Source organism: Myxocyprinus asiaticus, chromosome 46 (assembly GCF_019703515.2).
Source record: "Myxocyprinus asiaticus isolate MX2 ecotype Aquarium Trade chromosome 46, UBuf_Myxa_2, whole genome shotgun sequence".
In the NCBI taxonomy this organism is placed as follows: Eukaryota; Metazoa; Chordata; class Actinopteri; order Cypriniformes; family Catostomidae; genus Myxocyprinus; species Myxocyprinus asiaticus.
Genome location: NC_059389.1, coordinates 568,671 through 585,930, shown reverse-complemented (window position 1 = coordinate 585,930; position 17,260 = coordinate 568,671). Strand labels below are relative to the sequence as shown.

At 41.5% G+C, this 17,260-nt stretch overlaps 1 protein-coding gene across 1 annotated transcript in view; it reads right to left on the bottom strand.

The window, feature by feature from the left end:
* The window catches only part of LOC127436234 (PDZ domain-containing RING finger protein 4-like), a 66,828-nt gene extending 51,583 nt beyond the window's left edge, over positions 1-15,245 (bottom strand). Inside the window, exon 1 of the mRNA XM_051690269.1 lies at positions 15,128-15,245. Within this exon, the coding sequence (XP_051546229.1) occupies positions 15,128-15,196 (69 nt within the window). The 5' untranslated portion in view covers positions 15,197-15,245. The remainder of the gene's footprint in view (positions 1-15,127) is intronic.
* Positions 15,246-17,260: the final 2,015 nt, after the last annotated feature.

Here is a 17,260-nt window from a genome sequence, read left to right as displayed (position 1 = left end):
AAGATATAACAATATATAATATTATATAACATGAGATATAACCATCACAAGATATAACAATATATACCGTAACATATAACCTACGATATAACATATAACATAACATTTAACATATGATATAACATCATATAACAAAGCATATCACACCACATCACAGAAGATAAAACATAACATATCATATAACATAAGATATAACAACATTATATGACATGAGATATAATAACATTACATAAGATACAACAAAACACATAACATATAACACAAGATAAAACATATAACATTTCATATAATATAACATATAAGATATAACACAAGAGGATACAGTATAACATATGCCCAGACGGAATCTATGTGCATGCAACATTTGTCCTTCACTAAAGTTCTACACATCCGCACCCCTTGCATGTTCATTTATTAATATTTTGGCTAATGTGGCGAAGCTTTCAGCAATCATTAAGAGTGTAGTACTCTCAGCTTCATTTAACACATTTGACTATGTTCAGTGAGATTTTCCCTCAAATCTTTGCAGAAAATATGAAAAAGTCTGCAGATTCTGTCTGGGCCTGCATATAACACATATCATAACATATCATGAGAGAATACAGCACATAACATAAGATTAAATTTATAACGAAGTAAAGATGACTCTGGGGGTGAAACAAAATATTTGGCCCGAGTGAAATCAAATCTGACACGTACTGCTCGTTTATTAAAGATTTTAGAAACAAATTAGCTCGACTGTAACTGAATCGTGTGTCATATAGTATTGCCGTTTTGAATAGATTTGGTCATTTGAATTAATTACTTGTGCGTGTGAGCTGATCTGAGCACAGTGGCCTAACAATTGATTTAATCTGGACAAAAGCTCACTATCCCAAAAGGCTTTGTGTTCCCTGCATTGAGAGGCATCTCGTTAAATGTGAAGAGTGTGTGTGTGTGTGTGTGTGTTATTAAAGTGTGTCACAATCGAAGACACAATTACTCGCATTATACACATTTCACTCTGATTTTACAGTGTTCCTTCAGTAAACGGCATGAATGCACATGTACGTCTCTTTGACTCTCTTCACTTTGCACAGAATTCTGATTTGTTTTTTTAAATCTGACCTTTAGGACTGAAAGTAAACACTGTTAATGAAATCAGATCCGTGTGGTCAGTATCTTTATCGGTTGAATGAATTCAGACACAGCATAGACAAAATTGTGCATGCATAATGTTACATACACGTCATGTCACGAATGAGGTAAAAAAAACACCACTTGAAATGGATCAGGTTGTATAGCTTTTCAGACTGCAAACAACAAAACAAATTTAAGTCAATATGATTTCTGCTGCCTTTGTCACTCTTATGTACAGATGAGTTAGTGTTTGATTGTTCATCTCATACAGGAGTGCAGCGGATCGGGGCAGCGGATCTTTCGTCCTTCCGCTTTTATCATCCTCTTCAGGCTACCAGACGCATCCAAAGAGGTGTGTGAGCTATCCCATCATCCCCTCTGACACCCAGCGTCTTATCAGGGCGGCAGCAGAGAGCGACTGTCGTGACCCGGCCGATGACACGAAGAGGAAACCTCTCAGAGCCAGACAGGGAGCTTTTGTGTTATTTTGCCCCCTCCTCACGTATCCCTCTGCCATCCACCCCAAGAGAGAAAAGGGCGTTAACAGGTGATAACGGATCAAATGAGCAGTGCGATTCTGATACGCCGAGCGTTTGTTGAAATGTCAGAGCGGATACTGAAGTGCAGATATCTGACAGAAGAGCACCGACCATTTGCTTATTAACAAATGGAGACGAGACTACGAGACATGTCTGTCTGGAGACATACAGAGATATTCACACACACGAAACAATGATGTTGAGCTGAATGAGAGAATGAGACGAGCTCTCGTCTTTTATCAAAGCAACACACCATACACATGCACTCATTCATCGCTCATAGTGAGATCTGAAAGAAAAAGAGAGAATGCTAACCTGAAAAACGCCATCTCAGGAATACATTAATGACCCCGGCTTAAAATTCAGATTTCACTGGTGAAAGAAATTCTTATTTTTTATGTAAAATAAATAAAGGTACATTTATGGTTTCAACATTATTTGGACTTCAGACCTCTGTTTTGTTGGACAAGAAAAACTAGCTTCATACCATGTGACCCACATTTGGTTTTTGATCATTGAAAATGGGTCAAATGTTACAATTTACACACGGAGCCACATTGAGAGCCTCATATCTCTGGGATTTTACCATATAAGGCCTTAACAATTAAAATACAAGCAGGAAAGTTTGTTCTGAAGCAGAATATAAAAGGATATTAAGATATCTTTAATACTTCTAGAGCTGTAGGCACTCCAACTTTGGAAAAACAACACAAAAAAGTGTTTTTTCCCATTTTTGGACTCACGCCATTGGCATATAATACAACAAGAGGTGCTGAAGTCAACTGATTTTAGTAATAGACCTAACTATCTCTGTTTACAATTAAAATCATGACACTGACACCTTTATAAGGTTATTTTTTTTACCTGTAGTTTTGCTCCAAAATCAGGCAAAATTTTTTATTTTGACCCCCGTCTACAAAATAATGGATTACTTAGTAAACATCGATCCATGGCATTTAATATTTTGGCTTTCATCATCATTTATGTTTATCTTTCTTCAGAAAAAGGATTAAGAAAATAAAAAATTTCAGCCATGGAAGTTTCTGAAATTTGGTTGATTTGACTCAATAAGTTTAGGCTAGATGGACCAAAATCCACTTAATAAGCAGAGCAGAGTGGACTTTCTAGCTAAACATCTCCTTTTGTGTTCCACAAAAGAAAGAAAGTGATACAGGTTTGGAATGACATGAGGGTGAGTGAATGATGACAGAATTAACATTTTGGGCAGTTCAAACAGCAGGTGTCTCAAGTCCAGTTCTTGTCCAACAGTCAATCTAAACAATGTCTTAAACGTCCTTGCTCACAAATGTTTTCTATCTGGAGTGGCTGATGACTCCTCAATAACGAATTGAGTTCTTGGTATCGTTATTCTGCTTTGCCTGGAGTAAAGCTGCTCGGGCGACAGCCAACATCAGACACCCCATATGTGTGTTTTCATCAAGATCTTCTCGCTCGATTCTTTATTCACTACTCAAGCTGTTCACACACGCCAGATCCAAACATTTCACTACAGAACATATACCCAACACTCAATTAACGCCCAATCGTTATCATATGCATAACTAAAGAGGAGATGAGGTTCTGGGTTTCAGTTTATTCTCAACTTAAGAGAAGCAGCAACTACAAATCAACAACTTCACCAGCACTGTTGAGACCAGCACACAGGTTTTCATCGTGAAAATACCAGAATTAACTAAACAATCCGCCAAACCTAAAAACGAAGGGCGCTTCTCAGTACAAACAGGGGTTTTGTCCTATGATGCATAAGGGCCTTTTCACGCCAATCTTGAATCTTCGGCACTTTTAGAATTGAAACAATAGATTCCTAACGAGCAATTCACACCTGGACCAAACATTCACACGCTGCCAAAACGAAGCTTCTTTTTGTATTTTGCTGTGAGTGTGTCGATTTTTTTTTCCTTCGGACACCGATGAAACCAATAAAATATGAGCTGCGGATCTCATGTGTCAGCTGCGTGTCAAGAGCTGCTGCAGTTTCCAAAAAAAGCACATTTGGTGCCACTAAAGCACAGAAAGCTGTTTTGCCACCTGACATAATGCTGAAGAAAAAAGTATCCAGAACCGAACACTGAAGATGGACATTGAGTTGATCTCTTAAAACAGTGTAGTTTGACAAGAGCCACAATGATTAAAAAAGGGTGGACAATAAATCGAGGGACACACAAAATCTGAATAGAAATACCACAATTTACACTGAGGACTTAAATGTCACCAAATTGTAGGTATGACCCACATACAAGCCTAAAAAAGATCTAAAACTCACTGTAAAAACATGGTCAAATGCTTGCTCGGGGTCAATAGGTTTGCGGTAGTTCATGTTCGAGAACGGATCAACAAGGGGCCAGAAAGCAAAGTCTCAAGGACATCAAAAGACATTCTTAAGTATTGATGAAAATGATAAAACTCCTGTGTCAATCTGCAGAACTCCCAGTGTTCCCTTCTTCTCTCAAGGACACAGTGAAGCAGTATCAGCGTCTTCTTCCTCTCATTTCCTGCTGCATGAAGAGAAAGCCATCTTCTTTTTTCAACTCGCTAGAGAACTTGATTGCTTGTTAAGGCCCGTTCACACCAAGAACAATAACTGTAACCATAAAGTTTTAAAAATCATTCTAACTCTAAGAAAATAGCAGAGTCCACACCACAACTATTACGATAATGACACAGGGGAACAATATCGTTCGGATAACTTTTAGAGCAATTTTTTTTCCAGCTGATGAACGACAAAAACACTGACAGCCAGGGGGTCTGGGTAGCTCAGCGAGTATTGACGCTGACTATCACACCTGGAGTCATGAGTTCGAATCCAGGGTGTGCTGAGTGACTCCAGCCAGGTCTCCTAAGCAACCAAATTGGCCCAGTTGCTAGGGAGGGTAGAGTCACATGGGGTAACCTCCTCGTGGTCGTGATTAGTGGTTCTCGCTCTCAATGGGGCGTGTGGTGAGTTGTGTGTGGATCGTGGAGAGTAGCATGAGCCTCCACATGCTGTGAGTCTCCGCGGTGTCATGCACAATGAGTCACGTGATAAGATGCGCGGATTGACGGTCTCAGAAGCGGAGGCAACTGAGACTTGTCCTCCACCACCCGGATTGAGGTGAGTAACCGCGCCACCACGAGGACCTACTAAGTAGTGGGAATTGGGCATTCCAAATTGGGGAGAAAAGGGGATAAATAAATAAATAAAACATTGACAGCCAATCAAAATCCATCCAACTAAAAACCACTCGAACCACAACATGCACTCATCTTCAAAATACCACATTCCAGCTCCGGATTGCCAATTAATACACACCAACGAAATGGAAACTCCTGCAGAAGAACCAGCAATGTTTCTTCTGCATTCTTCTTCAATACTAACAGAGATGAGATAATGAAAAGCTAACGCAAAAAAATTACCTCGCTAATGTTGACAACATTGCCTTGTCTCCTTGGAAGTTGTATAGATCTGTTTGTCTTTTGGTTTCTTTGTGCAAAGTAGAGCAGAAGCAAGTCATCTACATCCATTTTCTTGACTGTGAATATAACTGCAGCACGTTATCGTCCATTGGTGTGGATGCTTAAATAGCTGTCAATATAGTTTTCATTCTTGGCATGAACGGGCCTTTAGACTCTCTAAAACTGTGATTCCATGGTTGTTTTGCAAATGTTTAAGTAGTTCTTCCTCTCATCCGTCATAGGAGGGTGGACCAGCTCAAAGGTGCATTGAGACACCTACCATACCGGGGTAACATTGCTTGTCGTTTAGCGCAACCTATTTTAAAACCATGAATGTGCGAACATTCGCGTTGCTTTCCATGTGAAAGAGCCATTTCTCTGCGATTCGCTTCGAATAATCACGTTGTGTCCAGTGTGAAAAGACCTTAAGTGTTACCACAAATCTACAAACTATTTTAGCTCTGTATGTTCCTGTACGCAAAGTCCAAATAATAATAATACATCTTTTTCAAGTCAATGAATGGAATGGTAACTTGTAACTGTAACTTTTGACTCCAAACAGAACAGCAGATCATAATCTATACAGTCAAAATATTTGATGAAGCTGAAAATGTGTGAATGGCAAATTTCTATTTATGATTTCAGCCAACGGTCTGAACATACACACAAACAAACACACACACACACACACACACATGCATTATTAATAGAGAGCTGTTGATTATGTAACGCTACAGTGATGGTTTAGTCTCGACGGTGAAAAATCTGGCAGAAGAAGTCAGTAAATATTCTCCTTTAATATTCCTGCTCGGAATGAGATGCCGCAGGCACATTTACACTCTACCTGAGAACACACAAACCCCCTCTCAGGATTTGCATTGGAACTCAGTGGACTGACAGTTTCCAGAAAACCAGCAAACAAGATCTGGAACATATATGGAAATAAATTAAACCATTTTGGGTGAAATAGCTAGAATAAATTGTGTGGTGTGTTTGCATGAGCTGCATGTGCAAACTACTGTTATTGCTATCACTCCACCACTGTAATCCAGGCGCCTCAATGATCAAATATCCTCTTTTCGTGAAATACTGCATTCAAAAGTGTCATAACAGTGCAGTGCATTCTCCCTCTCTCAGTGTTTCTGCAAGTAATCTTCAGCCGCTGGACGTTACATCAATCAAATGACTCATTTTTAGTTCTTTTGTTCTCTGGTTTGAGCTGCTGATGTTTGACCATCAGTCACAAAGACGCAGAAGGACACAGAGATGGATTGAACATTTGTAGCGTTCAGTCCAGTGAGGGGTCAGCGAGGGGTCCCGGGACCTCAGGCCATTACAAACCCAGCAGTGATGAAACTCATTTGTCAAACACACACGTGTGCACCTGTTCAACCACACACACACACACACACACACACACACACACTCTTTCATTATAGACCTCCAAATGTCATTGTCCATTCATTGACGTCCGACAAGGACAAAAAGTCTTTTTGGTCACCCAGAGGAAAATGTTACTGCTCAGATGTTGCTCTTTCATATCTCATGGGTTTTGTTTTATTTCAGTATCAACTTTGTCTCTGATGTTTCTCCTGAAATACCTCTGAACACACAAATGAGTCGATTGTTTACATACAGTATCGGCATAGAACTATAGAACTGACATTGTTGAGATCTAGAGGAGACACGTGTGAGATTACTGGAGTCTTTTTTCTCAGGAGAAACATCTGAGAAGCAGAAGGCACCAGCGAAAGTCTCCATTAAATCTTATTACTGTCTAGGAGAAACAATTGAGATGTTAAAGAGATCTCATGTCTGTAGGAGATTTTCTGTGCATCATCAAAATCATCTCATTGTCTCCGAGTGGTCGTTTTTAATGTCATTTGGTCACATTTAAATTCGAAATTTTGATATTCGTCGAATTTTTTATTTTTTAAAATGTTTTTATTTTATGCCCTTTTATCCCCAATTTTGGAATGCCCAATTCCCACTACTTAATAGGTCCTCGTGGTGGTGCGGTTACTCACCTCAATCCGGGTGGCGGAGGACAAGTCTCAGATGCCTCCGCTTCTGAGACCGTCAATCCGCGCATCTTATCATGTGACTCATTGTGCATGACACCGCGGAGACTCACAGCATGTGGAGGCTCATGCTACTCTCCACGATCCACGCACAAATTACCACGCGCCCCATTGAGAGTGAGAACCACTAATCGCGACCACGAGGAGGTTACCCCATGTGACTCTACCCTCCCTAGCAAATGGGCCAATTTGGTTGCTTAGGAGACCTGGCTGGAGTCACTCAGCACGCCCTGGATTCAAACTCGCGACTCTAGGGGTGATGGTCAACGTCAGTACTCACTGAGATACCCAGGCCCCCTGATATTCTTGGAATTTAAGATAAATATGCACATTTGAATGCTAAAATGAGCATTGAATTTTGGATGTGTGCCTAGAACTGACGATGACTTACAGATCGATTGCATTCTTGGGATAAAACAAATGCAGTGCAACGAATAAAACAGAATCCGGGTGTCTTGAGATGAGTCTTCAATATAAATGCATTGCTCCTGAACGAGATGCTGAAAAAACAGCGAGACATGGCTTAACAGTCAAAGAAGTCCATCTAGTGCACACTTACATAGAAAAAGATGTACACGTTCGTAGTGAACAGCCCCCAGAGGTGGAGGTCTTTGGCGGTTGTGTCTTGACTATGTCTGGACTGTGGTAGCACCAGTATTATGAAGCTTGAGTTCAAGGTAGTACTATGGCACTGGTATGATACGCTACTGTGCAACACTATGTTATCACCTAACAGACTGGCTAAATCTATTGACTTTATCACTTAGGCACTTTGGGCTCAAAATCTGACAGTATCGTTCGGGCCAGGTACGGTGGGGCCAGATGGTCGAGTACGGTTCAGGTTCAGGTTTCATTTTAAGGCCCTTGCAGACCCCTACATGTTAATACACTAAACTCTTAACTGTATGTGGGGAAAATAGAAATCCAATGATTTCACATTTATTTCTGTCAAAGATGTTTGACGTACAGTTTTGGCACATGAGGAAGTGACACAAGATTTCAATATAAAAATACCACACATACTTTGTGATGAGGAGGAGGGCTAATCAGCCGAGGAGAGGGATAAAGCAGAGCTGGATGTGGCAGTTCAAGAGAGAGAGGGAGCCACACGCAGCTGCCGTGTGTGTTTATGTTTATGTCTTTTCAAGTTTTCATTAAACATTATTTTGACTGTTCAGCCGGTTCCCGCCTCCTCCTTGCCCATTTCAAACCCTGTTACATTGGTGCCAAAACCTAGGAGGGAGGAGGGATGCGCTATCGTTGAGTCCTCGCCACTGCCAGCCGCCCAAACGTGCAGCCGCGGCCGTCCGCCTGGAGCGGTGGAGCCGCTGCCAGGGGCGGAGGGGCTCGCTCCCAGCCTCCAGAATGCGCAGGGGCATTCCATCCGCCAGGGGTCGGAGGACTCGCTCCGGTCCACCCAGGGAGGAGGGGCTGTCGTCCGCCAGAGTGTGGAGGAGTGGTCGAGGACCAGGCTACGGCGTGTCTGGGAACCTTTCGCTCTTTCACTGTTGCTCCGCCTTGCTCTTTCCCTCAGGGGGGGTCTGTACGTCATGCCGGGGGTTTCCCAGCCTGAGGCAAAGGAGGGAGGAGTGTGACAAGGAGGAGGGCGGGGCCAGGCTGTGAGTGCCCACGGCCGGCCCCCAATCGGGCTAATCAGCCGAGGAGAGGGATAAAGACGAGTTTGAGAAAGAGAGAGGGAGCCACATGCAGCTGCCATGTGTGTTTATGTCTATGTCTTTTCAAGTTTTCATTAAACATTATTTTGACTGTTCAGCCGGTTCCCGCCTCCTCCTCGCCCATTTCAAACCCTGTTACACACTTGTAATGGGGGCTTAAATGTCAAATAATTGTAGGAACGACCCATATTTACAGGTGTTCCTGTGCGAGATGCTGCTTTACATTAAAAAACAGCTTGGACAGATGCAATAAAATGTAATGGCATGTCATGAATAGGTGCGTTTACTGGTGTTTTACAATCACAATGGTGGAAACAATTAACATGCACTCGAATGCTGTATGATTTTAACAAAATGATCTTGCTTCTGACAGAAAATATGCGCTGATTGTCATTGATCGTCCATGTAAAGCAACATCTGATATCTCGCACAACTCAGCGAAAGGTGAGTGTGTTTCAGGTCCATTTCTCTCGATTTGTGAAACATTCTCAGCAGTTTGAGTGTGTGACGCTAAAATACGGGACAAACGGCATAGCTCGTGGATTTCATACAGAACGCAATTTTTTCTCTTAATTACAGAACGATTCCTTATTTTACAGGACGTTTGGAATATATCATTAATTAATTTGACCTGATACTGCTTTAGTGTGAGGGTCTCTCTCTCTCTCTCTCTCTCTCTCTCTCTCTCTCTCTCTCTCTCTCTCTCTCTCTCTCTCTCTCTCCACTCACTGTCATAAATTCCCTCAGTCGATGATGGCGGTGACAATGGTTGTCAGGGGCAGGGAATGGCAGAGTTCAAGTGATAATGCAACAATTACAATAAAGAATCTCCGGTTTCACACAACAGCATCCAATACAGTTAAAGGAAAACTAACACGACAGTAGATTATGGACTTCTGAAGCAGCTAAACTAGTGGGTAAATGGAGGGTATACGCAAATATTGATCCTTAGAAGTCATTATACGCAAACAGCCCTGGGAAAAAAGCAAGCATGCGGCGTTTCCGTGTGTATGGCCCCAACTGCACCACTGGTCCCGTGAGAACAGGCAAGACTGACGAACTCAGTAGCAAAATAGATTGATGCTAGTTCGACTGTATGCTAGTTCAATGATATGGGAATAAAACAAACAACAGTATATTGACTTCTAAAGTCACTTCTTGAAACTTAACTAACATTATAAGAGGACTTCAGGAGAAAATAATGTGAGCCCAAAATGAAACTCTGTCATTTACTCACCCTCATGTCTTTTCAGCAGGAAGTCGGCAGGTTCAGTTTATAAAATATGCATTCCTCTTCACTGTATTACATCCTGAACAGCTGAAAACATGTCGCTTTTGGCGCCCCTCTGTGGACAATTCACCCGGAAAATCTCACACGTGCCAAATAAAACTTACCACTTTGACCACTGGGGGCAGTGTTTTACATTTCAGTAAACACGGAGCGATTTCAGCTAAAGAAATCAACCTACTGTTTCTGACTTCACTTTCAAAACATGTATGAACACAAAAGGAGATGTTATGTAGAATGTCACCAACCTAAGATGCATTGAAAGTGAATGGTGACTGAGACTTACATTCTCCTTTTGTTGAGGAAAGAAAGTCATACGTGTTTGGATCAAAATGAGGTGAGAAAATGAAAGACAAACTACAAACCCCTTATGAGAGAAGCACAGACGTGCAGAAGCTCCAGAGTTCAGAATCTCAGTGCGACTCGAGCAGACACATTGACACACTTTCAGCTCCAAGTGTGTGAATGAACAGCTCGTTTACACCATCACACTCTCTGAAACATTCTTACACACGTCACGTGTGTCTGCTATGCAAGACAGTCACAACAGCTGATTATAACCAGAGCAGCTCCAGTGTACCTGAAATGCTTGTGTCACTAAATTGTACCCATTTCTCTCTCTTTAAAGCTGTGCTGTCTCAGTAGACGAGAGGTTTGGAGTGTGCTGGATCAGATATGCTGTTATCTAACATTACAGTGAAAGAGTGTGATCGGACTGAAGATACACAAAACACCAGATTAAGAGACAGAGAGAGTTTGCTGTTCAAAAGATCCACAGCTTTTTGTTGTGCCCCCTGTGCCACCATACAGAATCAAAAGAATGATTGTTTTAATAGCAGTACAGAAATGTGACCTCCAGACATTCATCTCGAGTCTCATGTGATATTCATTCGTCTGATTACAGAAAAACCATCCAGAGGAGATTCATCAGAACCGCTTGTTAAACACCATAAGAACGACAGCAATTAACACAGTGAATCACCCATCACACACACAGCAGAACAGTCTCATTTTATCAACAGCCAGAATCATTTTATACCAGTGTTAATGAGACTGTGATCAGACCACCGTGAAAACGCTCAAATGTGTGTTTGTGCGTGTGCGAGTGTGTGTGTGCATGTGCGAGTATGTGTGTGTGCATGTGCGAGTGTGTGTTTGAGTGTGTGTGCATGTGTGTGTTTGTGTGTGTGCGTATTTGTGTATGTTTGTGTGTACGTGTGCGTGTGTACGTGTGCGTGCGTGCTTACACAAGTGTGTGTTTGTGTGTGTGCGTGCATGTGCGAGTGTGTGTGTGTGTGTTTGGTGTGTGTGTGTGCGTGTTTGTGTGTGTGCGTGAGTGTTTGTGTGTAAGTGTGTGTGCGTGAATGTTTGAGTGTGTGTGTGCATGTGTGCATGTTTGTGTGCGTGTGTGTACGCAAGTGTGTGTGTGTGTGTGTGTGCATGTGCGTGTTTGGTGTGTATGTGTGCGAGTGTTTGTGTGTGTGTGTGTGTGTGTGTGTGTGTGTGTGTGCGCGAGTGTGTATGTGTGTGTATGTGTGCGTGTGTGTGTGTGCGTGTTTGTGTGTGCGTGTGTTTGTGTGTATGTGTGCGTGCATACGCAAGTGTGTGTTTGTGTGTGTGCGTGCATGTGCGAGTGTGTGTGTTTGGTGTGTATGAGTGTTTGTGTGTAAGTGTGTGTGCACGCAAGTGTGTGTTTGATGTGTATGTGTGCGTGTGCGAGTGTTTGTGTGTGTGTGCGTGCGTGCGCGTGAGTGTGTATGTGTGTGTATGTGTGCGTGCGTGTGCGTGTGTGTGTGTGCAAGTGTGTGTGTGTGTGTGTGTGTGAGATATTGGAGCTATTAAACCCCTTTAAGCTGATAAAACAATAGAACAGCATTATAAGAGTTATTGAAACTCTCAGCAGAATATAAATCACCCACAGTGAACATTCAACACACAGCCAATCTCTCATACAGACCTTAAATTATCAAATCGCACTCAGTTACGGTCATTTCGTTTGAATGTACTCTTGGTTGTATATCAGTTCCCTCTTAAAATCATGTTCTGCTCAACATACAAGCTCATTGTCAAACAGTAAAACATGTAAATATTGAGAAAACACAGCAGTAGCAGCCCAAATGCATGCATATAGCACTACAAAACACAACACACTCTTGACACAGGTGTGTAAATGATTTCAGGTCGTCCAGCAGGAGTCTCATTTCCATTATTTCTCTCATTATTTGCTCAGTCACTTTCAGCTTCAACATTCGCAGGTTTATTAACTATATGTAACAATACAGAATGAGAGCTATATAATGAATTCTCTTCATCAATAAGGTGATTGCATCTATATATACTGATAGAATACCATTAGATGTACTGTATGGCTACCATTTTCATACACCATATACTGTAAATAAAAAAAAGTATACCATGGTAATACTATCGTACATACCCCCAAAAAACATGATCCTATGTCCAAAGAAATGGGGTTTTCCAATGGGATCCATAAAAAAAAACACAGAATCAATATGTCCATAAAACAACATCATGGTACAATATCCAAACCACAGTACCAATACCATTGTACTAAAGGTCGACCGATAGTGAATTTTAACAAAATCAGTAACTAAGGTGGTGAAAAAGGCCGATAACCGATTAATCGGCTGAGAGTTTTTTAAGATATCTTAGTCTTTCCTTACTATGATGGGCACAGACATTGAGGCTACAAGAGTCCAAAATGAATAAAATCCCAAAAGCAGTTTATTGTGTAACCACGATTCCAATAATAACCATACAAATTTAAGATTTGGTGCACAACGCTGGACTTTCATCTATAAACATGCCCAAAATACACCAGTGCATTTTATTTTAAAAATGATAGAGACTTGGCTCCATTATAATGCTCCATATGCAAGTATTTAACAAATTAAGCTTTTTATAGCCTATATATTCACTAGATGAAGAGTATTGTATATACATATTTATATACACAGCTCTACCACTGCAAAATGATCAGTTTCTCTGGATTTACTATTTATAGGTATGTGTTTGAGTAAAATGAACATGTTTGTTTTATTCTATAAAGTACTGACAACATTTCTCACAAATTCCAAATAAAAATATTGTCATTTAGAGCATTTATTTGCAGAAATGACAACTGCTCAAAATAACAAAAAAGATGCTGTGTTTTCAGACCTCGAATTATGCAAAGAAAACAAGTTCATATTCATTTATAAACAACAAAATACTAATGTTTTATAGAGTTCAGAAGTCAATATTTGCTGACTATCACCCCTGGAGTCGTGAGTTCGAATCCAGGGCGTGCTGAGTGACTTCAGCCAGGTCTCCTAAGCAACCAAATTGGCCCAGTTGCTAGGGAGGGTAGAGTCACATGGGGTAACCTCCTCGTGGTCGTGATTAGTGGTTCTCGCTCTCAATGGGGCGTGTGGTAAGTTGTGTGTGGATCGTGGAGAGTAGCATGAGCCTCCACATGCTGTGAGTCTCCGCGGTGTCATGCACAACGAGTCACGTGATAAGATGCACGGATTGACGGTCTCAGAAGCGGAGGCAACTGAGACTTGTCCTCCACCACCCGGATTGAGGCGAGTAACCGTGCCACCACGAGGACCTACTAAGTAGTGGGAATTGGGCATTCCAAATTGGGAGAAAAGGGGATGAAAATAAATAAATAAATAAATAAATATTTGGTGGAATAACCCTGATTTTCCATCACAGCTTTCATGCGTCTTGGCATGCTCTCTACCAGTCTTTCACATTGCTGCTGGGTGACTTTATGCAAGCAAGTTTTCTTCCTTCTGCTCTTACAATGTTCCCCAACTCTGAGGATTGGTTTTTCAAGCAGGACAATGCTCCATGCCACACAGACAGGTCAATCAAGGTGTGGATGGAGGACCACCGGATCAAGACCCTGTCATGGCCAACTCAATCTCCAGAATTGAAAACCTCTGGAATGTGATCAAGGGGAAGATGGATGGCCACAAGCCATCAAACAAAGCCGAGATGCTTGAATTTTCGCAACAGGAGTGGCATAAAGTCACCCAACAGCAATGTGAAAGACTGGTAGAGAGCATGCCAAGACTGAAAATCAGGGTTATTCCACCAAATATTGACTTCTGAACTCTTTCTAAGTTAAAACATTAGTATTGTGTTGTTTATAAATGAATATGAACTTGTTTTCTTTGCATTATTCGAGGTCTGAAAACACTGCATCTTTTTTGTTATTTTGAGCAGTTGTCATTTTCTGCAAATAAATGCTCAAAATGACAATATTTATATTTGGAATTTGGGAGAAATGTTGTCAGTACTTTATAGAATAAAACAAACATGTTCATTTTACTCAAACACACACCTATAAATATCAAATCCAGAGAAACTGATCATATGGAGTGGTCTCTTAATTTTTTCCAGAGCTGTATTTACTGATATATATATATATATATATATATATATATATATATATATTTCACCAGATGAGGTTTATTGTTGAAGAATAAAAAAATGAGGAATAAAAAATAAACTATCAGCAAAGATTTTTTGCAGATAACCGATAGTTCCAAAAAGCAACTACACTATCGGCACCAGTTAATTGGTACAATCAATATACTGGTCTACCTCTACATTGTACTTTTATAACATGGTACTTATGAGTACTGTATTCATTAATCATGATATTTACAAGTTATTCCAAGGTACTTCAATGGATACCATGGTGCTACTATGGTACATACCACCCCAAATAACATGCACCCAAAAACATGTCCAAAAACTCTTGGTATTCCAATGGTAGATTTAAAAAATGGTACCATTATCCCATTCTTTTAAGTCCAAAAAACAATGGCATTATCATGGTACTGAAAAATTTCAACACCATGAAACGTCATTGTAAATGTCCCTTTGGCGCTCACTGTAAGCAATAACAACAATATACTGTATATGCGTCACATCTGTGTCACACCAATGTCTCACCTGGGAGATTTCGTAAAGTAGTTTGTAATGCTCTTCTCTCTTCTGGAAACTACACAGATTGCAGCCCATCCTCGTCGTCACGGTAACGGCGGTCCTCTCGCTCTCCCCGCGCTGGGTCGGGGGTGTCACGCGCACACACAGCGGCTCTCATGCGTGTGTCACCCGCACACGGACCCGTAAACACACGCACGAGCAGCTTCAGACATCTGCGACAGCACGCGGGAGTGTGTGAACTGACAGTCTCTCTCTCTCACTCACTCGCTCGCTCACACACTCAGACACGCCCCCTTCTCCAGCTCAGCTATGAATAATGATGAGTTTTCAGCGCATATGCATGAGAGGGGTGTGGCTAATGCAGTGGGAGGAGTCAGTGGATTGAGCATCATTAATCTGTCAGTGACACAATGAGGCTCTTTTGTGCTAGAAACGCTGATAAACTCACATCATCTGCAGTGAACATTATACAATTATATATTCACTGTGAATCAACGAAACAACAGTGATGCCCAAATTATATCATGAAATGAGACATTTACTGTATGTGTGTGTGTGTGTGTGTGAGTATGAGAATGTGTGTGAGTATGAGAGTATGTGTGTGTAGTGTGTGTGTGTGTGTCTGTGAGAGTGAGTCTGTAAGAGTGTGTGTGTGTGTCTGTGTGTATGTGTGTGTGAGAGAGAGAGTGAGTGTGTGAGTATGAGATATGTGTGTGTAGTGTGTGTGTGTCTGTGAGAGTGAGTGTGTGTGTCTGTGTGTATGTGTGTGAGAGAGAGAGAGTGAGTGTGTGTATGTGTGTGTGAGAGAGACAGAGTGAGTGTGTGTTAGTGTGTGTGAGAGAGACAGAGTGAGTGTGTGTATGTGTGTGTGTGAGAGAGAGAGAGAGTGTGTGTATGTGTGTGTGAGTGAGTGAGTGTTTGTGTAGTGTGTGTAAGAGAGAGAGAGTTTGTGTGTGTTTGTGTGTATTGTGTGTGTGAGTGTGTGTGTAGTGTGAGTGAGTGTGTTTGTGTGTTTCTGTGTGTATTGTGTGAGTGAGTGAGTGTGTGTGTGTAGTGTGTAGTGTGTGTGTGTGTGTGTGTGTGTGTGTAGTGTGTGTCTGTGTTTGTGTGTGTGTGTGTAGTGTGAGTGTGTTTGTGTGTAGTGTGAGTGTCTGTAGTGTGTTTGTGTGTGTGTTTGTGTGTGTCTGTGAGTGAGTGGGTGTGTGTAGTGTGAGTGTCTGTAGTGTGTGTGTGTGTGAGTGAGTGAGTGTGTGCGTGTGTGTGTATAGTGTGTGTGTGAGTGAGTGAGTGTGTGTGAGTGTGTGTGTAGTGTGTGCAGTGTGTGTGTGAGTGTGTGTGTAGTGTGTGCAGTGTGTGTGTGAGTGTGTGTGTAGTGTGTGCAGTGTGTGCAGTGTGTGCAGTATGTGTGTGCAGTGTGTGTGTGTGTGTGTGTGCAGTGTGTGTGTGTGTGTGTGTGTGCAGTGTGTGTGTAGTGTGTGCAGTGTGTGTGTGTGTGTGAGTGTGTGCAGTGTGTGTGTGCAGTGTGTGTGTGAGTGCAGTGTGTGTGTGTGTGTGTGTGTGTGTGTGTGTAGTGTGTGCAGTGTGTGTGTGTGCAGAGTGTGTGTAGTGTGTGCAGTGTGTGTGTGTGTGTGTGTGTGTGTGCAGTGCGTGTGTGAGTGTGTGTGTGCAGTGCGTGTGTGTAGTGTGTGTGTGAGTGAGTGTGTAGTGTGTGAGTGTGTGTGTAGTGTGTGCAGTGTGTGTGCAGTGAGTGTGTGCAGTGTGTGTGTTGTGCTGAAGATTTTAAGTCTTAAACTGTTATTACTAGTCAGGGAATTGGAGCTCAGAGTGGAATTGATCAAAAGCTTTTCACCATTAAATGCAAAAAGCAAAGTAGGTCATCTGTAGTATCCAAACCACAGAGACTACATGCAGTTCAGTGTTGGGTAAATTACTTTAAATAAGTAATTCATTACTAACTGCTAATTACACCTTCTACAGTGTAATTAGATTACTGTACTAATTACTCTGCCTGAAAAGTAATTGCATTACTTATTACTAATTACTTTCTAAAACCCTGATCAACTTCGACCAGATGAAAAACACAAGGATAGACATGAAACTGTTCTTTTAATTCTCTCAAATAAATCATATAAAATCACA